Source organism: Pholcus phalangioides, unplaced genomic scaffold, assembly GCF_987345545.1.
Source record: "Pholcus phalangioides strain wild (caught in Gottingen) unplaced genomic scaffold, Ppha-v1.0 ptg000017l_1, whole genome shotgun sequence".
In the NCBI taxonomy this organism is placed as follows: Eukaryota; Metazoa; Arthropoda; class Arachnida; order Araneae; family Pholcidae; genus Pholcus; species Pholcus phalangioides.
The window spans coordinates 26458977-26483653 of record NW_028301610.1 but is presented as its reverse complement, the minus strand read 5'-3'; the positions used below and the strand labels follow the sequence as shown (position 1 = coordinate 26483653).

At 33.5% G+C, this 24677-nt stretch overlaps 1 protein-coding gene across 2 annotated transcripts in view; it reads right to left on the bottom strand.

The window, feature by feature from the left end:
- Window positions 1–24677, bottom strand: part of Myo81F (unconventional myosin 81F) — a 215594-nt gene that overhangs the window by 77905 nt on the left and 113012 nt on the right. The window contains exons 16-20 of one of the 2 annotated variants that reach the window (XM_089246115.1): window positions 21682–21788; window positions 17648–17820; window positions 8359–8382; window positions 5029–5236; window positions 3606–3884 (exon numbers count right to left, since the gene is read on the bottom strand). In XM_089246115.1, coding sequence (XP_089102241.1) covers window positions 3606–3884; window positions 5029–5236; window positions 8359–8382; window positions 17648–17820; window positions 21682–21788 — 791 coding nt within the window. The remainder of the gene's footprint in view (window positions 1–3605; window positions 3885–5028; window positions 5237–8358; window positions 8383–17647; window positions 17821–21681; window positions 21789–24677) is intronic. The other variant, XM_089246116.1, reaches the window with a different exon arrangement.

Sequence of the window (24677 nt, the reverse complement as noted above, 5' to 3'; positions counted from 1 at the left end):
GAGTATAATTTTTAATAGTTAATGTTGTCAAGTATATAGTAGAACCTCTCTAAACTGAAGCCAGTACCAGTTTATTACAAGATAGTCTGGTTGAACAAGAAAAAATTTAAACTGGTTTAAAATTAATTACATACACATTTATTTATACATGGTAGTAACATCATTCATATTGCACAGGGTTGTGTAGTTATTAAAAGAAAAAAATTGACTTTTTTATATGGACACTGTTTTCAAAAACCCAATTAGAAAGTTGTTGCCTTATCACTTCTGAGGTCAACCAAAAAAATTCCACGTTTGTAAGTGTAATATTCATTGAGATATTTGAATTCAACAATTTTTGAAAAATAGAGAAAGAACAACAAAAACTGATGGACAATGTTTTCTCCCTTATTTATGCTGTTCTTTCCCAATTTTTCTCCAATTTGTAAATTTAAATATGACAATGAATATTGCCCTTAGAGAGAAATTGGCTTTTTGTAAATTCCATGTTTTGTTAAGAAAAAAAAGGCAACAACTTTTTAATTGGGTTTTTGAGGACAGAGTGTCCATATAAAAAAGTTAGTTTTTGTATTTTAATGTAATTATACCAACCTCTTGCAATATGGATGATGCATCTAAGATCTACATGTTCTTTGGATACTTTTTTAATTGGAAGTATGTCTCTAGAATCATCGGTTCTATAGTAAAATGTGACCTAGGACTTTTCTTACTACTCTGTATACTGAATCTAAAGAAAAATAATCTTTTGTGGCTGGCTGTGTAAATTCTGTATGGTAACAGTGTTGATTTAGATCTTCTAACTTAAATTTTAAACTTCAAGGTGATATTTCAAATACAGATGAATAGCCCTGCTAAATGAAGAAATCTTTAAGCTATTTCACTTTTTTAACTCAATTCTCTACTTCAATATTACTGATTAGACCACACATGCTATGTACAGTGAAACCTGTCCAAGCTGAACACCTATGGTTTCATTAACATCTGTCCAAATTAGAGAACAGTCCAAAGTATAGAAGTACAGTATTATGTGAATTCTGTGTTGTGGGATTATGAATAGATCCATTCAAAATCTTCTTATGTAGGGAGGTGTTCAGAATACTGAGGTATCTTGCAGTGTCATTAAATTTCTCAATTTTTTATTTTAGAAAAGGGGTAAGAGGAATTGCCATTATTGCTAGATTTTATTCCATAGCACTCTTAAAAACATTTTACTTGCTTCCCCCACCCCAGATGAAAACATCAACATTGCTTGTCAATGTCATATATTTTCTAGATTAATTTTTAAATTTATTATTTTGTCACACAATTTGAACAATTGTTGAACTTGTTAACAAATGTAAGATATGGAACTGAAACTTAAAATTTTTTAATCTCTAAAAAAAACACCCTGCTTTTTCCATCTCTAAAACAACATATTTGTACCTAACACTAGGAAATTGAGAAATATGAATGTTATATATGATTTTAAATCTCTTTTTCATGATCTGAATAACCTAAATACCAAATTTCAGATAAATCTGATCATAAGAAGTGCCAGTGCCCTCTAAGAAGAGTAATTTATTTAATAACTATTTTGTTTATATTATAAAAAACAATACCCTGACTGACAAAAACTCCCAAGTTATAAAATTTTTTGCAAAAGATGCACATTCCTCAAATTCAAGCATAATCACAGGAATATTGCTGAGATTGTAGTAACTATTAAGTAATGATCAAGAGTTATTTAAGTAAGTTTTTTTGTTGAAAAACTTAATCCTCAATTTGGGTGGAGGGTCAGCTCACAAGTCAGTTTTTGAGGAGAAAATATCGACCCTCCACTTTACTAAATCATATAGCTACATGGCCTCTGCACGGCTAGCCTGAAAATCTGTGATGTCATTGGACTAATTTAAATGCTGTCACTAATAAGTAGATTAATTTTTGTAGCTATAGATGTGTTACCTAATCAGTAGAGAGATTTTTGTAACTGTATTTTCTGCATACAGAACCGATGATATTAAAGGTAATGCGAAAAAATCAAAAGCATCATTGGCTTTGACACCTGGTAGATTGACCTTGATTTTACACCCTTTAGATGTGAGCATCAACAACAAGATTATTTGAGGAATTTAGATATTTAAGGAATGGATGAGTTTCGAAAAGAAAGAAAGAACAAAAAGCGGTGCCTAAAATAAACATAACATTGGCCTGGATTTAAAAGACATCGAATTCTGTTTCCACCAAAACCATCACCAAAGCTTTTTAAAAGTGTTGTATCAGTAGTGCAATGGATGGAACTTGGCATTCAATGTAGAGCTTGGAGAATCAGAAAGAAAAATGGATCAGAAAGTTTGAATAATTTTTCATTTTAATTTTCATATTGCATGAAAATACATTAATTCCCCCCTGCACTGATTTTTGGGGAGGTCAAAGTATACATGGTTTTTCAATTTACTGTAGTTTTGGTGGTCCTAAAGTGAAGGAGTTGGCTTTAGTAAGTTGATTTTTGAGAGGCTATAGCGCAAGCTGGAGAAGCTGTTAAAGATGAAAACTGCTATGATTTTGGAAAATGAAATCCTAAGACTTGTACGACACCTGCCATTTTTGTAGATGGACACAGTTTCAGATCTGAAGTCTATTTTTACTGCTATTCTTGAAAAAAATTGTTTAAAATGATGCTCATTAATGAAAATGTACCAGGTCTGGAACTCTTAATTAATTTTAACCAATAGGTGGAAGTTGATTCCTTGCCTTCCAACGTGAACCACTTACTTCTCTACCTGAACCAAAGTCATAGGAAACTAGGGCTGAGGTAATTTGACCCCCCCCCCCAATAAATTTTGTAAAGGGCTGAGCCCTCTCTCCAATAATTTCAGAAAAAAACAAAACAATGCATCCTCCCTCTCCTGTGTAAGCGTTTGAGTCCCGCATATACAGGATGACTAGCAACTTTCAGCACACCAATGCTTTCTTCATGTCAGCGCCTATGTGACCAGGGAGTTATTAAAATATTCATTTGCACAGGTTTTAGAAAATATTGACTTTTTTTAAGGACTGGATTGCAGCCACACAACAAGTTAAATTTTATGAAGCAATGTGTATCAAAATAACATTTTTTCCATTTATTATATTGTGTAGGAACAACTGCAGCTCTGATTGCAATTTTTACCAAGAGACAGGTGTTTTCAACAAATTGGTCACAATTGAATACATATAAATATCAGTTAATTTATCACAATTACCTGATATTTATATGTATTTGCACACAAAATTGTACTCATGCTCATGTGAATTTGACTTAGGTTATTGTCTGTTCAACCTACTGCATAACTTTCAGGGTATTGCTGCATAATATAAGATCACCTACAACATCCAGTGAAGAAAATGTGATTTCTTAATAAAATTACAAATACAAGGGTCACAACAGGCAAAAAGTCCAAGAAGGTGGCTGAAAAGAACACTGGTGTAAGAAAAGATTTAGTTAATGAAAGGTCAGTTGAGAAAGGTTCTACTATAAAACAAATGAAAGAAACTAATGAAATTTTATTGGTTAATTTTGGAACAAGAAATCTCAAATAAATGAAATGAAAAAAAATTGAATGAATGAATAAAAATTGACACATTACTGGTGTTGCTCGTCCTGAAATATGACCTTGAGGGGTAGGTGAACAGATTCCTTTGCGCACTGGTGGTGGTGATTTATGAATTTCTCCATTCACCATACCAACAGGAGACATTGGTGGAGGCAATGGTGAGGGTGATCCTCTATCAGATTGTACACTCGCTGATCGAACTGGAGAATATGAAGAACTTGTAATTGGACTAGGACTAGGAGGAGGTAGAGGACTTGGAGATGCTTCAGGAGTCACTGTTTGAACTTCAGCTGACACATGACTGTTTTCGTCCTTAAATATGATAAAAAATTAACTTATCTGTAACTATAAAAACATGATATTTTTTTAACACACACACACACATATCATTATATTAAAATATCTATAACATAATATGTGTGTGTGAGGGACTTTTTTCCCTCTAATTATATATAAATTCTGAGTTCAAACATTGTATTTGGTTGAATTTAAAAAACAACAAAAGTTTTACTAAAATTCAATGATGGAATGCTACTCACATTTTATTGAATGTTAATACCATTAAGTGGTATAGATATACCCAAAAAGAATTAAGAAATGTTAGACAGATCTTTAGACATGATGCAAAGCTTTATCTTAGAGATATATATCTATATGTGTTATATCAACATTATATTCATGGTGTTAGATATGATATTTCTCTGCTGCAACTTTTCCTAACTTTAAAGAAGACATTAAATGTGTGCTTTGGTGTTATATGTTTCAAACGTGTTTACAATACAATATGTCATCACCAGTGTTAACCCTCACACAGAGAATTCTTCATTCTTTGTTAAAGCCTTAATTTATTAATTTCTTGTAGTCTTTTTTACTAGTTTCTCATCCAAACTTACATTCTTCATTGTGTTCCTGCATTATTCTGTTTTTAAAGCAAATAAAAAATTCTACAGTTTTAAAGGTTCAAAAAAGTGCTGATAACATTGTGATTAAGAAAAATAGCTTCTGCCATCCATTTAATTGTTATTCAGTTCACCATAACAGTAACAATGAGTGCTTCTTTTATGCCATTGATACAATTTTTGAGCACATACATAAAAGAGTATACTTGAAGTTTTATTTAAATTTCTTAAAAATTACAGCCTCTAGGTGTTTGAACATAAGTTATTTTATGACCATCCTATATAAATATTCTAGTCCTTTGAGTATACATGAACAGTATCTGTGAGAATCTAATTTTTGCAAACATGCTATCAATTTCAAAATTTTAAATATAATGGATGGGCATATACTTGGATGATCAATGCAGAACATTGGAAAATAAATAGACATATGAATATCTCACATGAAAGGTGAATAAAAAACATACACAAAATAAAAAACATACACAAAATAAAAAACATACACAAAATAAAAAACATACACAAAATAAAAAACATACACAAAATAAAAAACATACTTCTTCTTCATTTTCAACATCATGCAATAGTGCCTCCATTTGCTGACCAATTTCAGAAACAAATTCTTGAACATTCGATTTTGTCTCTTGAACATCACTCAGAAATGAGAACATCTCATCTAGATCAAGGCATTCTGCAGATTCTTGAGCTCGCTTTACATTGTGCTCAACAAGGGATGCAATTGCTGCTAATTCTTTCTGTGTTGCACTAAAATTAATACACACTATTGTTCAGAGAAAATTCCACACCAACAAAGATATAGTTAATGAACTATGGATATGTTACAATATTTTTATTCAGAATGTATGGAAAATACTGTTTTCATAGATACCTATCACTTTTATATCGCTTTAATGCAACTGCTATACAAAAAGAGAGAGAGAGAGCAAAACCATTTTTTAGGTTTTTTTTCAATGGATCTACAAAACTTAAATTCATTTAGCTCCACAAATGCGCAGAGCAGGTCATTGAAAATTTGGGGGTATTCTCATACCTCAGCACCACTAATTGTACATGGGCCAAATTTCAGAAAAATCTGAGTCAATCATGCAACCAAAAGCCATGTGTATCCTCAACAATCTAATGTATGCCTAAGGTAGAGTATGTGTACAGAAAAGCTGGACACGTGGCAATTCTGAAACCAAACAGCACATTGTTGAACACCACAATCAAGAAATTATCACAATAAAATGAAATGTACTACACATGTTACAAGTAGTGATACAAATGAACAATTTAAAATGAAGATAAATACAACTCTAATTGATAAAAATCAGAATTTTGTAAAGCCGCTCCTAGTTGAAATATTAGGTTCTGCACACCATAGTATCAAATTAAAGATTTTGGCCATATTCCCAGAAGATTCCTTTGCTTCACTATCCAAGTCCACAGTTGATTGATACCAGCTGCTGGGTGTCAATGACAAGCTACTGGGAATTCTTATTCTTTTTATTGGGCAGCATATCCTGGTAAACTTAAATTCAAGTTTTTGCACCCTCTCCCACAGTGAACTTCAGTTTTCAGTCTCTCACCCTTTCCCAAAATGACATGTTTTTAAAATTATTGTGAAAGAAAATTCAAATTCAGTGTTGGACAATTTATTCAAAATAATATACTGCAGATACAGGGTATTTGTAAACTGTTTCTACAAAATCAAAGGGATGAGATCGTACTCATCAAGAAAAAATATATTAACACTGGAATCTAGGGATACATTCCACTCAGAGTGTCAGTGTCAGAAAAGCCTGAAGTTAAATGCCCAAGTTGAACTCTCAACAGTGAAAAAAAAGAATGAAATCATAAGTTGCGCAATCCCATTCGGATCAGAGAAAGACACAAAGTGGCCTCCAGGTGTAAAATTGTACAATTCACACTTGTGAATGGAAGATTGGTGCACCCTAATAGACTGTTGGTAACATGGTTATCTTGTCTACTGAAAGAATGATTCTTACAGCGAGATCTTCTGTGGAATCTAGAGGTGTCTTGTACACCAATGAATTCAAGTTTTTGCACCCTTTCCCACAGTGAACTTCAGTTTTCAGTCTCTCACCCTTTCCCAAAATGACATGTTTTTAAAATTATTATGAAAGAAAATTCATATTCAGTGTTGGACAATTTATTCAAAAGAATATACTGCAGATACAGAACATTTTGTAGAACACAACTCCACAAGAACATTCCCAAAAATGGGGAGGCCAAGTCACTGGTTCATCCTGTTCAATCCACCTAATAGAATATATGGCATTCAGGAAGTGTCAGGCTGCAGTGGTAATTCACTGGAGCTCCATCTGATAAGCTACTTCTCTGGTAAAAAAGAAATGACATCAGATGTGCATCTTGTACTTGGATGAATTTTGAAGTTACTTCTTTCTGATAATATGAGAAGAACCCAGCCCTAAGTTTCCTTGTCAATATTGTTTCTCTTGATGAACACTATTACATCCCTTTTTTATTTTTTTTTGAAACAGTTTATGTAATCCCCTATATATGTATGTGTCAATGTAAAGCTACACATCACACACATATTTCTGAATCACACAAGTACAAAAATGAATGTTTTTGGAAATTGAAAAAAACTAATAAAAACTTATTAAAAATAATTAAATAAATAATTTAGCACTATAGTGGATGGGATTTAAAACTAAATTTGGTACATTTTTGATGTTTGACAGAGGACCCTTTATCCAACTTTTCCATGGTGATAACTCAAAAATACATGTTTTGTCACTTTTTAAATATGTGTGTGATATCAATTCCCAGCAATAATCTTTTGCATTTTGACTAAAATAATATAATTTTCAATGCAAGTTTCCTTCTTCAAAAAGGAACATAATTTATTTCAGGGTTTTTTTTTTCAATTTGCAAAAGTGACGAAAACCCTATATCACAGACATATCTGGATAAGAATCACTAATGGTAAAATTTTCTGTTGTCTTTGTGCATATGTGTTAATTGTTTAAACTGTACACAAACTTTCCAAATTCAAATTTGAATATTCACACAACAAAATAAAATTTCTCACAAGTAGCAAAATGGAGAGTGTGTAAATATAAAAAATTTGAGCGTTCAGCTTAGAGACACATGTGAGTGGCAGTTCATTTGGGATATTTTTTCAATAGCATGGTTTTTAATTACTGGAAAACATAATGAAATAAAAATTTCAGTTATCTTAATTTTAGAATAATTCAGTTTTGTTTGAAAGATTACATTATCTTAAACAATAAAATTTAAAGTTTCTATCAGCCTGTAATGACATTACATTTTTATAACTTGTGTTCTGTTCTTTTTTACATAATGCTTCTATGCTCATACATGGTGGCAATTGGCCTGTATGAGCAGTAATTATGTAGTACAAAATCCTATTGAACACAGGTGGCTGATTCGTTCCTGTTCGAACTCTAGCTTGATTATAAAACTCCTTTGGATATAGACTACACATAACTCTTGCAAGAAAGTTTACTGCTCACTCAGTAATCACAATAAATGACTTTCTCAGTCTCCTAAACAGCCCTTTATCTATAGTTGTAATACGGAGGGTGGTGCTGATCCCAGAAATATGAAACCACTCTCACATATGACTCTTGATTTATTAACTATTCAATTTTATATAAAATTACATTTTTTTATCTCTCTCATGATTCTTCCAAGATTATTATAAACATGAGTTTATAAAAGTGTAACTTTTAGCATGCAGCATATATGACATGCAAATAAAAAAGCTATTCACAAAGCATCATTTTTTTAATTTTTGAAATAAATTTATATATATATTTTTCATGCCAAACATGCAACCTAAAATAATTTAATTGCCAGGCTGCTAAGAAACTCACCCGCCATCTTCCTCAAGCTGACGTCTAAGAAAACCAAACACAATACACAATTAGTTTTAACTGAAAGAATGCTGCACATGGCATATGTATTGATTTAGATCATTTTATAATGTCAAAACTATTATAGAGCTCCAAACAAAATAATTATATTTGATGAAAGCGAGAAATTTAAATTTGAACACTTTCCAAGAGTCATCTATAAGTTTTACGCATAAAAAATCCACAGTTACTGGCACAGCCTGTGCAAAATTGAAAATAGACGAATATATTTATCAATTGATGTAATTACTCAAAAATATGTATTTTCTCAAAATATGAAATTTTGCTGCAGTTTCTTTCATTTATCATTAATTAGACCAAGGACACTGATTCAAAGAAAACATTTAGACTAACTAAAAACCACAACATTGTAGAAGTGGAACAATTTTTATTTGGACATTAGTTAATTTGACGGAGATAAATGGGTATTTTATTTCTGCAAATCAGAGCCGCATGTTTGAGAGTTTCATGTTAACTTCAGACTTCTTCCTATCATCATGCTATCAGATTTCTGCTTCTCGTCTAGGAAAGACTTTATGTTGAAGCAAAATGTTCTCCAAATCATCATAGACTTCCTTCTTTGTACCCTGCGGCAAAATGTTCTAATCTTTTTCCATGGGCGATACACATTTTACTTTTCATCCACATTCTACATACTACAACTGCCACGATCTAAACTCTACTTTTTTCATCACTGAACAAAATGTGTACCTATTTGTCCCCATATAACACAAGTACTTATGAGCCTAGTTTGAATATTTTAATTTTATGTGTTGATTTTTTAAGGGAACACAAGCCCTTTTCTAGCCCATTTGAGACATACTGTACAATTATAACCTTTACACAACTTCACTTTAACCTTTTCCCTTATACCATATTTTGAAACATGTGACACAATTGAAGAAAAGCATAGAAAATCTTTTGTTCAATATAACTACTCTAAACCCTTTTTTGAAATAATATTCAAGTTCATAGCATAACAAATCTATGGGAGTGACCAATGGCCAATCCCCAGAATTTGAAAGCATCCGTTACACAGAGAAAGACTTCCCAGAGATGCCATTGACGCGTTATAATGCGTCAAATAAGATGAGGAATATGTAGTTGCTTCTCTCTCTCTGAATGAAAGGCAGTGTACAGAAGTTTCAAATTTCAGATTTTTTTTATTCCCCTGCGGATTTTCTCCCTTCCGGTTATATACGGGAAATTACGGTACTTTCGCGGTGATCTGCCGATATTCAAAGAAAGACCTCGTCTATACGGCATAAATTCATCTTGTTCCTACAATATTGCGACAAAATGCACACTTTTTTTTAAATTGTAAAGGATTGGAACGCTTCAAATTGTAAAACTTTCTTGACATCGTGGAAAAAACCGAATATGTAAAAACTCGAGACCTTGAATATCCATAGTTTTGTCATCTAGCTGCTATGCGGTAGTCACCATTTGGCATCGCGAAAATCACGGGTGTGTACGCATAATCGGCTTTTGGAGGGGCACCAGGATCTAATTCTTCACAGATAGTATAAAAGTAATTATTTTATTCCAATATTTTAATTCTCTACAAAAATATTTCTAATTTTTGTTTTCCAGGGGGAGGAGGTCCCTTATAACCTCCTCCCCCAAATCATATTTTGCTTTTGGGGAAAATCCGGGTTTAGAACTTGCAATTGCGCAATGGTAATCTGCAAAAAATATGATTTTATAAAGATTTCAAATTTTGAGTTGGCTATTCCTTTGGAAAAACTTCTGATTGCCACGGCGATCACACAGACCTGCAACACAAATATGCATACATTAAACTACTTCAAATGCACGCATTACCAGTTTGGAAGATAGATGCAGGACCGCAACTGGGAGTGACAGGGACAGGCGGGTCTAGTGTCCTGGGCTCTGGACTAGAGGGGAGCACCAAATTCACCCTGATGTTTGAGAAAGTATCTAGTTACGGCGTGAGATAGATGGCACCACTTACTGAACACAAAACATGCCAAATGCTGGGCACACACACATAAGCACACTGTTAAGTTTCTTCAACACAAATCTGACATAGCTCCCATATTCAGGATTTAAAATATGTGACAGTTAAATGCATGGGCGGAGATACAGAGGGGGGCGTGTCTATCTCCGCCTATGGTTAAATGGCGACAGATCAGAATGGTGGACCATCAGGGAGGGAAAATAAAATCATTTTACCAGGAAAACCAAAGTATGAATAGGGAATCAGAAGATAAGTGTCTTAGAGAGAAGAGAATCTAATTTGCTTTAAATTTGATCAAAAGATATTGAAAGTGCTAAGATTTTTTTAATTAAATGTAAAATCAATCAGAAGGAAATTTATAGATTTATTTATTAGTAAATATATAAATGTGTCTCCAACTGTTAACTAAATTGGATTCTGCTTATAACGTTTTTCAAACCGTCATAAAAAACTTAAATAAGAAAACACTTTAAACAGGAAATCTTAATGAGAATTACTTAGGACCACAAAAATAAATTATACTACGGAGAATTGTTAGGACCACGAAAATAAATTATACTACGTGGAAAACGTTCTAGATGGGAGAAACGTTATAAGTGGGATCAACTGTATATTTGTTTTAGATTTATTACACATGCAGAATTACATACGTTAAATTCTCAGTGCTAATGTGCTAAAGCTTTTCCTACTAGTAGTGAAAGTGTAGACAGTAAAAGTAAATGAACCTTCGGATAGAACTTGTTTTTAGAAACGAATTACTTGATTCACAGACATCCTACCTTCTTCTCCTATCCAGAACATGACCCACTGCTCAGTCTCAACAAAGAAATATAAGCAGGTGATCAAAGACCTGGGGCATGCTGGAAGAAAATTCATAGAGATACCAGTGAATTATGGGGGGGGGGGGCCATAATTTTTTTCAAGATAAATTTTTTTGAGAAGGACCCACTTTCAATCAAAAAGCACCCAGATTTTTCGAATATCCTGGGTCCCGGGACCCAGGTAAATTAGAGTACAGTGGCATCTCTGTTTCCTCTTCACTTGTTAATACAAGAAAACTGACTATATGTAGAGATGCTGATTATTTTAGAAAGAAAAATTCATCTCTGACACCACAGGGACTTGAACCCTGGTCTCTTGTATGCCGGACGAGCATTCTGCCAACCAAGCTATGAAGACAAATAGAATATTTTTTCTTGCAATGTATGTAATGCTGAATGGCACAGTGCAATAGACAGTGACAAAAATCAGTGACAACTGCTCATAAATGACATCAGGCCACCTGATGGCATTATATATATAGAGAAAGATGTCCTCTCTACTTGGTAATACAAGATATACAGAAATTGGCTATATCAGGGTTCATACAAAATTTTCAAAATGAAAAGTAAGGAGTTTTTAAGGACTTTTTAAGGAGTTTCAAGCAGTTTTTAAGGAGTCATGACAAACTTCATAACTTACAAGTTTTACAGCAAAAAAAGGGGCGGGGCACATATGCAAATTTATTTTGAATTTGCAAACAAACTTTCCCTCTTCTCAAAAATATAGATGTAGAAGTGGTTCAAAAATTACAAGTTTTGATTTGTTACCCGACATCATAAGAATTCATAAAATAATCAATCCACGTACATGCTTTCTGTCATCACCAAAGTGTTCTAAAACCTTTAAGTGTTAGTCAAAAATATAACTCATAATAGCATCACATAAATTATAAAAATTCTAAAAGTGATATTCATTCCCCCTCCAATTATTCAAAATAAAAACCACAGCCAACAAAGATTTTTCTTACAAAATTATTTATATTTGCAGCAACTCTTCAGGGCTCATATAAAATTTTCAAAATGAAAAGTAAGGAGTTTTTAAGGTGTCATGGGGCCACGCCCCCTCCGAAAAAAAAATTGCACCACTAGACAATAAAAGAAGCCCACATGTGAATTGATTTTCATTTAATATCTTTTTCAATGTTTCCAAGACTTCAACTTTCAGAATAAAGGGTATGATGGGTAGCAATTTCAGCTGAAAAGAAAGAGATATGCCGTGACTGTACGCACGAGTAACAAGCGACAAGAGAACACAAATTTGAACAGTAACAGAGCATGATGATCAAGATTAGGTATTGAGAAGTGTAGTAAGAAAGAAGAGAGAGTATATAGTATTAAAATGATTTAAAGAAATCGGAAGTGATGTATTGAGTTTGCAATAAATTTTGTTTTTATCTTGCTTGAGTTGTGGCCACTTCTGCCAGAGAGAGATACAAATACAACGCCACAACAGGCAAAATGTCCAACGAGGTGGCTAAGAAAAAGATGCCCATAAAAATATGGATGTCACATTTCAAAAATACAGCAACCCAATTAAAAATGCAATGATCTGCGGCATAATCACGGATCACTTATATGACGCGCGGCACAGCTCCAGAGCATTTGGATCAGCTAAGTATTTGAAGATCACTAGAGTGGCTCTGTAGGGGACTCAATAGGGAGAATGTTAGTTCAGGTGCCCACAAACTAGTGAAAAGTTTTACTCGTTATTCGCGCACCGAGTAAGGCACCATTAAGAATATTTCATATTTTTTATAAAGGGTGGTTGATGACGTAAGAATCATCCAACCCCCCCCCCCCCTCCACGTCATCAAGTCAGCAAATCGAAAATCCCCCATCCATGCTGACGTAATATTTGAATGACCCCTAAAATAAAGATACCCGAAAGTTATTTTCAGAAGGTTAAGGTTAAAAAAAGTGGGTTCAGCTATAGCGGCTGATCGGCTCGTCCTCCCCCCTCCCCTCCTGTAAAACCAGACGTGGCTCGGGCTGTCACTTTTAAAAGCCGGGTTTTACTAGCAGGTTTTCTATGCCACGCGCAACGTGAATCACCCAGCGCTACACGCTGTCTATTCATCAATATGAAAAGCAGTTCGACTGTTTTCCTATAGAGCGCAATACGGCTCACGACAGCGCTTTACATCGGGCGTGATTGGCAGACTGCTTCTAGTGAGTAAGCGTCGTGTGCCGCGCGTTTCAGCGATCTTCCCTTCATTTTCGTGTTGTGTCTCTTCCCTTTAAACCGGAGCATGCAGCCAATAGAGTAGATGACGCCAGGGTCATATACTATATAGCCATCCTGAGCCGATGCGCCACGCTTGGAAAACGCAAATGCGTAACGCCATTATGTAACTCATTTCTGCCGACACGAAATGATCCAGTTAGGTTCACGCGGCGCAAAAAGCCTACTCCTAGGAAAACCTGGCTTCAGGGATGAACGCTCGTTACGGGATCCCAGGAGAGATAAACCCATTCTCTCTCATGGAATCTTGTGTGTGGATAGAGCCTGTACCTCTTCTTTTTTTTTTTTTTTTTTGCCTTTTTATTTACGGCAACCAATCTGCGAAACAGATTCGCTTTCCCCACTGGACTTCAGTTTTTAGCATTTTAAGGCGCGGCGGCGAAAAGATACGCTTGTCGTCGTCCCTTACTCGAAATTTTTTTTCCTTTCTTTTTCAGTAGCGAGTTGTAATGTGAATAAAACACGTCAAAAAAACTGCGGAAAGCAGTGACATTTTGCGGTTTCTCGGAATTTTCGTAGTGAGATATTGGCTGTAAGCAAATAGGGAGGAGGGATAAAATAGGAACAGTAGGAGAGAACTGTGGTAAAAAAGAAGACGATTGCGGCGAAAGTAGGAAAATAGTAGGATAAATAGGAAAGCTGCGAGGTCTGCACTCAGTATACTGCGTAATATAGGAGGTTCGAGACATCGTTTCGCCACATAAGTAAAAACTTTCTCACCACTGGGCATGGGGGAATTTTCGGCTACTGGTTCAGTCAGTTCTGGTGATGTCGTTCTACGGACCATCGATTTCCAACGCTGACCAGTTTGCGACATAGGCAGGAAAACACGTCAAAACTAGCGATTCGGTAAAAAATCGCATTTTTAGAAGCAAAAGCGTATAATCGTATTAATTTACTAAATACGACAAAATCGTAACGGTTGGCAGGTATGCACAACCTTTGGATGTTCCAATCCCATCCCCTGCTTTCACATTTCCTATTATAAAGGGAGAGCGCGTTTTTTTTTAATCTTTTCTTCCTCTTTATATTGGGGGGAAGCTTCCTCTTATTTTTTTAGGCAATGCTATTCATCACCGTGGGGAACGCCTATTCTAAAAAAGATCATCCCTTCAGAGAAAAAAAAAAAAAAAAAAAGACTTTTTCAGGCGTGGCTGCAAAAAGTAAGGAGTTATAAGGGCCCTTCCAGAGGGAAATGAAAAGTAAGGAGTTTTTAAGGAGTTTGTAAGGATGTGCGAACCCTGTATATGTTGAGATGCTGATATTTTGGAAAGATATTTATCTCTGCTCCACAGGGACTCAAACCCTGGCCTCTCATATGCCAGATAAGTGCTCTACCAGTTAAGCTGTGAAGACAGAATATTGGAGTGCATATATGCTCAATGGTGTCATGCGATGGGCAGTGACAACAATCAGCTAATTTCTTTTAAATGACACCGGGGCCACCAGATGGCAACATATACATAGAGATACATTAGTCTTTCCAAAACATCAGCATCTCAGCTTATAGCCAGCTTTTGTATATTTTGTAGCATCCATTATTTCCATTATGGCTGCAACTGCTTTCATTCCTAAATGTGCTGCTGCATTAACATTGCGAAGAATTTTTTTTTTGCTTCACTCATAAAGTTATTTTTCAAAACCAAAGGTTTCTGAAACTATTTGAACTACAATACCCTTCTCAAAAACTTTCTTACTTATTCTCCTCTGCTGACAAATATACATTACTTTCATTAAGCAAACCCTTAGCTACTATATCACACCAGTGACTACTTTTGCTCTCTTTGTGCAAATTACTTCTCTAAATATATATATCCCACAGTTTTTCTAAGAGAATTTTTCCGAAGTTTCACAGTATCAAAAGCTGCAAAATTTTGCATTGATGGTGTAATAAAAATATCAATATTGAGCAGGCCCTGATCCTGGGTGAGAGGCCCTGATCTAGAGGGGCAATTTATTTGTGCATATTTCGTAGGATCATCTTGTATTTTAGAGAGGCAAATTTTCTCCATGTAAAAAAAGCTTGGCTCTTTTTTTATATGGGGAAATTATCCCCCCCACCTCCCCTCTGGATCCATGCATGTATTGTAGAAACATTTATCTTTGTTTGAGTTCCATGGAACAGTCTTGTAATCATAAAATTTATATATGCGCTCTACATTCGAAAACTCTGCTACAGCCAGCTGGTGGTCATGTGGTTAGTGCACGAACCTTTGATTGAAGAATGGTTGTCTCCCCAGTGTAGGTTCCAGTCATATTTACCCATCAGAAGTACAGTGGTTAACTTTAAGTGGTTAGGGTGGTTAGACTTATTATTAGCATCACTGTATTGGTTCCTTTTTAAAGTTGCACAAAAAGAAAAAAATTGTGGTGAGCCAGCAGATGACAATGAGTCCTAAACAATAGTTCTCCACTCTTTCTTCATTTAGAGTAGGTTAATTTGTAAAATTACTGTATTGTATGTTTAATTTATGATGTTATTGTATTGCATGTTTAATTTATGATGTTATTGTATTGCATGTTTAATTTATGATGTTATTGTATTGCATGTTTAATTTATGATGTTATTGTATTGCATGTTTAATTTATGATGTTATTGTATTGCATGTTTAATTTATGATGTTATTGTATTGCATGTTTAATTTATGATGTTATTGTATTGCATGTTTAATTTATGATGTTATTGTATTGCATGTTTAATTTATGATGTTATTGTATTGCATGTTTAATTTATGATGTTATTGTATTGCATGTTTAATTTATGATGTTATTGTATTACTTATTACATTGTTATTGTATTACTTATTACATTGTTATTGTATTACTTATTACATTGTTATTGTATTACTTATTACATTGTTATTGTATTACTTATTACATTGTTATTGTATTACTTATTACATTGTTATTGTAATATTTATTATATTTTGTTATTGTGTATTATATTATTGTATTGCATTATTAATTAAATGCTATTTTTATCAGTCTCTCATTTTTATGCGAATAATTGTAAAGAGAATCATCCGAGTTTACATTATGTCCTGTGGGGAAGTTTGGTTCAAAATACAAATGATTTGGATTACAGGCATATTGGAATCATGCTTGCAAGCCAAAAAGCTCTACTGTATTTAAATAACTGCACATTGAATTACAAGAGAATGATCTTGCATTAGAGCTTGGTAAAGACCACAGAAAAGCAGCTGCTGCATGTATGAAAGCACATAGCTTTAGAGACTGCAGAAACAAATATCCAACTGCTTCAATGTTTTCTGAAGTTTGACACTATAACATGGTCTTCTTCTATCTCATCTTTAACACAGAACCACTTGCCTTGAAATTTGGTACACAAAACAAAATGTTTTTTCAATGTAGAACTAAAGTGTGAGAAACAAACTGAAATTGTGTGCAAAATGCACTTTGGGTGAGAAAAACAGAATTACTATTTAGAAAGACTGCTGTAGACAGAGAACACACACATTAATCACCCATTCAAAGCATATTGACTACTAAGCAGTTTTCAAATGGCAAAAAACTTTTCCCCCATCCAGCATTCATTCAGACTAGTATCCACTCCTCCAACAAAATTAGGGAGAGAGTTTTGCTACACCTTTCATCTGAATATTCTACCAAAAGAGTAATCTAGCAAGTAAATGTTTTCTAATGTGACTTTCGTTTCAGCTCAGTAAAAACAAAAATGTGTCTCTGATGTTTTCCTCAGGTCTATTGTGAATGAGCTTTGAAGTTGTGAAATCAAAAAGTAAATACTGATTACAAACTGCTCAAATTTATGTTCCATATCAGTTATCGAATTAATTATGTTTAAATTTTATTGTTCATGAGAATAATCCAGGTAAAAAGTGAAACAAATATAATTACCACATCTTAATCAGCACAGCAAGTTCCAAAATTATGTTGTTTTTTTTAAATATAAGCACACACACTGTGTTGGATAATCAAAGTGTGGTAAATTGAACTTGCTAAAAAACTGCAACATTATATTGAGAGAGTAGCTGATGATTTTACTGTAACTGAATAAGTGCCTATAATTTTTGGTATAAACAAATTTAACTGAGCTATATTTTTATTTGAGTTTTTTATAATTAAAAAAAATGAACATGAAGTGATTTAATGATGCATTATGTATTTTATATTCATCAAAGACAAGTTAACTCAAGATAGTGTAAAAAAATGAAGTTTTCAACTCACATGATGGACTCCTCTAATGCTGCCCTCTCTTGTTCTTCCATTTCAAGCTTTTCTTGCTCTTGCCTTCTCCTCTCCTCTTCCTCTGCTTCTTTCCTTCTCATTTCTTCTTCCACCCTTCTCATTTCACGCAAAGCAGATGCAACTTCTCTAGCAAACATACCTCGTACATATGCCTATACAGAGAGTTATTTGTAAATCGATGCATTCAAGTGGCAATTGGCATACTAAAGATAACGATGAATTCAAAAAATTTGAACTGTTCAATTCATAATACACTTCAGTTGCATATTTTCTTAGAATGTAATAAATATAAAACACAAAATCATAAAAAGCCCCTAGTTTACTTCCAAAAAAAAATCCCACTTTTTTTCTAGAATACTTTTATTGAAATTCTGCAATCATATCAAAACTTCTAATTCTATTCTAATTATATTGGTCATTCACATAAATAGAAAAAAAACCATTAGAACTAGAATTTCAAAAAGTATTGTATTAAATTTTTAAGTATATTAATAAAGTGAAATACTGAAATAAATAGTAAATCTAATTAATTGTTCATACAGTAAAAGCTTAATTTCTTAGTTATAGCTCTGGTGAATGTTAATATTGGCTATTAAAATTTTTTTAGCACAAACAGGCAAAAAATAAATTTAAAAAAATGTTTTTACATAATGCAAACACTAATATGAACTTAGTTAATCCAAAAATCACTGGGAAAAGTTTGAATTATTCAATTTATCTATCCTGGATCTGTAAAATGACTACAAATTGCAACTTAAGCATTGCTATATATATTCTCCAGGATAACAATTATCAATTACTAAAATTTGATCATGAGTTACAAAATTGTTTCCCAAATTTTAGTAATTGATAACTTTATTGGTACTTCTCCGATACTTTCCTTACTTTTAAAATCATAAAAGTTTCAGATTTTGAATGGTACACCTTGATCCATAGGTTGAACAATGCAATTCGTATCCAGTGGTAAACATTCTTGATTCACTCCCAGCTGAACAATGTTAAAACAGGAATTAAATTATCAAAGAAAAAACACTGAAAATTTACAAATTAGCATTTTGGTATTTCCCTATACTGACAATTAGTTATTTGAAATAGCTCACTCATCATTCAAGCACTTTTGTTGGATTCATTCATTGCCTCATAGAGAGAGGCTTTTCATGAGATTAGATCATGGATTTTTGCTGGTTTCCAATGAAAAATTTTAATTTTTTGTTGAACTAAGTTGCTAAAAAAATAAATCTAATGCAAAAAGCAAATTAAATTCGGATGTACATTTTAGATAACAAAAGGTGCCGTTTTCAAAGTAGTACTCATTTTTCATCAAAAGTCTATTGTAGAACCTGGGTATATCTTCAAGACTAGCTCCACATTTCTTTTTACATTGCTCAGCAGATAGAATATTAGCATGGCAGTTCAAACCAGAAGTCAATATTGAAAAAAACAGCACCTTTAGTGTGCTGATATTAGGTCTGAATTTTCAAATTATTTATTTTCAGTCTCCAAAGATTTGTTTTATAACAACTTGGTCGAGAGAAACAGAGTCTGACCGCTTCTAGAACTTTTTCAAACCAAATTTGCTCATACAAAAACCACAATTTTTTCCTTCAACTTTGAATTATACAAAATATTTGAAAAAAATTCTAATTAAACAAGAAATTTTAACATTAAACTAGATAGAAAACTTAGGGGTAGCTCGAAAAACTTCAAATTATTCAAAATTTGAATTAACAAAATTTCACTGTATGTATTATGCTAAAATAGTTATTTTATTACATGCATATGGAAACTAAAAGTCAAATTACCAAGAAATTCATTTGTAACACATGAACAAAAAATAAATAATACAACACATTATTAGCAACAACATGCCCTCAAACTTTTTTTACTGACACAGACTTGGCAAAATTTGTTGCACAAGTGACAACATATGCATGGAAAAACCAAAATATAATGCCACTATATACATTACATTGAATTTCTTATGAGTAATAAAAACTCTGTGTGTACTGACGTGTAATTTGGCTATACGCAGCCACACACACAGCTTCAAGGGAACATTGTTAGACACTGAAAATAAGAAAGTCAAAGTATATAGAAAAAGATTTTGAAGGCCTGAGGTGTATGTATGCGCAGTTCAATTTAACAAAGTTGGGTTCTTGAATTTTCTACACTCACTCCTGATATACTAGAGAACCTATTTTATGTCAAGTTATAAAATTTTAATTTACAAAAGCAGCATATTTCAACTTTCTTTCTGCTATTGATTGAGTTGGGTCGGAAATCATTCTCCCAAGAGAAAGTAATATTATACTTCTATTCTCATCTTTTATCTTGAGCACGGACAGGACTTTCAGTGAAGGCATATTGATAAGGCTCCATCTATTGTTGGTTGCCTCAGGTTTAATGAGGAAAGAACTTTTCTTTGCTAATCTTTGGCCCCGTGTAGTTTAATTGAGATATGAAGGGTTTGCTGCAAAAAAGGAGGTAGTTCCATTTTGGCACTTTTGATTCAAGTCCACTCTTTCTTGCTAAAAATTACATATATATTTCCTTCATTTTGTTGATAGACAAAGGTAAGTCCAACATAGTTTCTATGCCTCTGAATAGACAGAGCTAACACCATCATAAAATTTGGACAAGAAAGAGACCAAAAAAGGGGTCTGACTAATTGGTCAAATGAAAGAAAATGAAGCTATCCCCCTTTTTGCAGCAAACCCTTCATATGTAAATATCCTGGCAATTGTCATCTTGTCAAATCAAAATATCTTGCAAGCCACCATGGTTGCTAAATACTACTCATCTAACCAAGCTGTTAAAAACACCAGGTGCCCTTTATGTTTATAAGAAAATAAGCGTAGAACCTATACAGTAGAGCCTTTTTTATCCAACCCAATTGGTAGCAAAGGTCAGCCAAATTAGAAAAAATCCAGATTATTGAGGAAGATCAAAATCATTGTGAAATTGATTATGTTTTTTCATACATCGAATCAGTTGGGGTATTCTCTAGTAGATATACTATAAAAAAGGGTAAAGATTATGCATACGGGGGGGGGGGTGGCCTGCTATATCCAATGGCTATAGATGAGATGACCTTCTTCAGTGATGTCACGAGATTCACGTGGAGGCCTTCTGCTGTAGATGGTGTTGCCTCTGCACAGGTGCAAAAACTCAGACAAAAGAGGTTTTTCTAAATGTATTCTAAAAACAGCATCAGAACCTTACTTTTAGACAACAGAACAAAATTTTGCATTGACATATCTATCATGCTTCAGTGGTGATTTTAAAGCTGTATTGCAGAAAAGTCTGGATAATAGAGGGTTGGAATAGAGAAGTTCCACTGTATTAAAAACAAGAAAAATAAGAAAAAAAACCTCTGCAATTTATTTTTCGAATGAAATTTAAATATTTATACTACCATCTTTTTAATTCAATTAGTTTGAAGGGGAAAATCATTTGATATCAAATATTGTCTTAGTCTTTCATGGCAGGTAATCAAGGAAACATAAAACTTCCAGGCTGCTAGAGCATGGTCCAAAAAATTCATTTCTTGATGTTTCATTCACATCTATAGAAGTCATCTTCAGAGGTGTAATTGCATGGGGGTTTTCTCTCAAGGCCATCTTAAGGCTAACTTATATAAAACTTCAAGATTATTATGGACCGACCACCTGGCAAACTGATTTTTCTGAGGCCCCCTACTTGGATAAAAATGCCTGCCTACTAATTTGCATTGCTTAGTTACAAGCTTAATCTTGAACATTTTAAGCAGATCAGCTCCCAGGTCATTCCCAGATGGGGCCATGTGTTAATATGGCACTGATCTCTCTGCAGCAAGAAAGAAGAGTATCATGATTCTATCATCAGTCTGGTTTGCTACAGAGAGACCCCACTTGTAATTAACCTCGGAAGATTACTGTAACAGATGTGGATAATACATCAGGATGGGAATTTCCTGAGCCATGCCACAACAGCCCCAGGAGAAGTTGTATATATTTCATTTCATAAGAATTTACCTGTATTGTGATTGATGCTCTTCGAATATGCATGTAGTGAATTCTCTGGAAATGACCACGAAAATACCGTTGTATTGTAATAGCAGCATTACGATGCCTGAGAAAATCTGAGGGAAATAAATTGCATTAAGGCTGAATCAGAAACAATAAAAAAACTAAGAAAATTGAGCATAGACTCAGCATTATTAAAAATAATTTCATGAAAACAATCAAACTCAATCAAGTGAATGATCACACACAGAAAGACTTGCATCTTACATAGACACTATGTATACATACAGCAAATGCAATGATTTAACAATTGTCATAGAACCAACAAAGATATAGTTAAAAAAAGAATGTCAAGAAAAATTTAAAAGTTCTTATGAATTTGTTATTTTCTACATTACTTACATTTTCTAGGAGATAGTTGAGGTTTATGAACATAAGACAAAGTTTTGACTTTTTCAGCCACACAGAGAATCATTTTCTTTTACACTTTAAAATCTCACTCCTTTAAGAGATAGTCATTATAAAAGATTCTAAATGTTGAATGTGATAGGCTACAATACACGAAGGTTCTTTTGCACTCTGTACTCCACACGGTGGGAGATTCTGGTATCTATCATCATTCTGCCCAGTGAAACTTATCAGTATAGATAAAACATACTGCTCCACAGGTGCTAAGAATTTCAACTGAAGTAGTTAGTTGAATTGATATGATGAGAGATTGGCGATGGGGATAAGAAGGTGAAACCAATGGCAAGTTATTCAGGAAAATGGCGCATTTTCGTTTTTACTAGAGGCTACATCTTGAGTTTGTCTAGTCATTGTCTTATCTAGCCTGCATTAGCTTTGTCTTATCTAGCCTGCATTAGCTTTGCTTCAAAATGGATGAATGAAAGCAATTACCAATTTCATTGAAAACAAACAAATAAAAGTTTGATGATAAGTTGTTTACGAAAACTACAGAATTAGGACTGTAATTCACAATTGCAACAATGAAGAGAATGATGCAGAAGGTAATTTAAAAACTCCCACAACATTTGCAAAAGCTTTAAAAGCACTAAAAATTCTTCATGATTATATAAACCCTCATGAACCGGCACAACTTTCTTCCAATAATACAAACTTCAAAAAGCAGTATTCTAGGATTGATGGCAAAAAAAAACATGTCTTTAATTTACAGGTGCTTTAAAATATTACAAATTTAACAATGTAATAGTATTGTAATCATAGGATGTTTTGCATGTTCATCTGAATTCGATGAAGAAATATTATTTTCCTACATTTTAAAAACAAAGCCAATGAATGTCTGCCTTTCATTCAAGTACATGCTTTTATATATATATATGTTTTAATGTTATGTATTCAAGTGCATCTTCCTTCCTCATTTTCACTTACATGCCTATTTCATTTATAAGCATTTTTTTCTTGTTTCATCGCACCGGCACATAAGTGAGAGATTACTGTACTACCTGACAACTCAATATCATGTTTCAATGTTTCTGTTTTTTCTAATGTGCTTGAAAAATTACTGTGACTTCTCTGTAAGTGCAGGGATAGTAATCTATGTTCGAAGATATCATGCTCACATTTCTTAAATCAATCTCATGGTGACCAGTGTCAGTGAACACCATGCTAAATTATTTTGGTCAAGGTTAACCTTCTGTGATCCAGAGGTTTTTTCAGGATTTCGTTGGTACAGTTCATACTTTGTAGCGTCTCCCTCCAGCAATCAAGGAGGTTCCTGTATGCTAGTTCTTGTGTTTTTTTAAATTGCTTGTAACTTTTGCTATGAAGCCAAACTCACAGAGGCCTTCTTAAGCCCCATTTATATGTGCAAGATTGTGGGTAGCTTTGGTGATTATTACCTGCACGACAACTTTTTTTCCTCATGGGGGAAAAAAGGTGGAACAGAGATTCGTCAAAAGAGTCCATCTTTGTTGCAGAATAATGGTGGGTGACTTCGATCTCCTCTCCCATAATTCTTTGTGCTGCGAAAATTGCTGTTAGCTCTTTCGTCTGCCATTTTGAGCCAACCACCCATTCAACCCATGTGACCAGTGATGACTTTCAAAAAGAAGGGCATAAACTAAATGGCATGTAAATGGGTTGTAGTGAAAATTCCTGTTACCGGGAACTTCCCAGGATATTTTATTACACATGTAAATGGGGCTTTATATTCGTAAGAGGACATTATATAACAATTAAGTACCGTTTTTTCCTGATGTCTATTCTACCTGGACATAGGACCGCAAAGAGTTGAAGAAAATTTATAGGTTAATAGCAATTTAGTACATATAGTAAAACTTTATTAACACTAACTTGCTTAATACAAGTTTTTGTTTGGCACAAAAAATTATGCCCTGGGATGTATATAGACAAATTATAGCAATATTTTCATTTATTATGAACACATAAACAACAAACTTCTGGTTGAGATGAAATGATAATTCTCCTCATGAAAGAATCCTGATTTTGCTATTGAAGATATTTATCTTGTAGCAATTCTAAGATGTAGAGCTTCTAAATGATGGGTGATGTTACCTTTAACTTCCTTGGAGTTGATTCCGCACAATTCAATAATACTTTGTGTATAAAGTTATAAATTTTGCAATAGGCTTCCTCCCGATATCTTGATTTGTTACAAATTACATTCAGTAGTTTCCTTATTCCATCATTTGGAATTCTGAAATTGTATTTAGTAAATCTAAATGTCAGATATGTCTACTGGCTATAGCTAAACCCCAAAGAAATTTCTCCTTTAGTAGTAAAAAGGATGAATATGAGCCAGTCGATTACCTATCTTCTACTGTTTTATAAATTAAAAAGTTAATAAATAGAGTTATGTAAATAGCATAATACATTAATTTAAAAAAAATTAATCAAATTTTTCTTGTTTATAATAAGAGTATTTATTAACTTGAGAACATTTAGACACTATGAACATTATTTAAGTACATAGTGTTTTTAACTCTTTTTTTCAAAATCAAATGACTGTTTTGTTAGTGAGT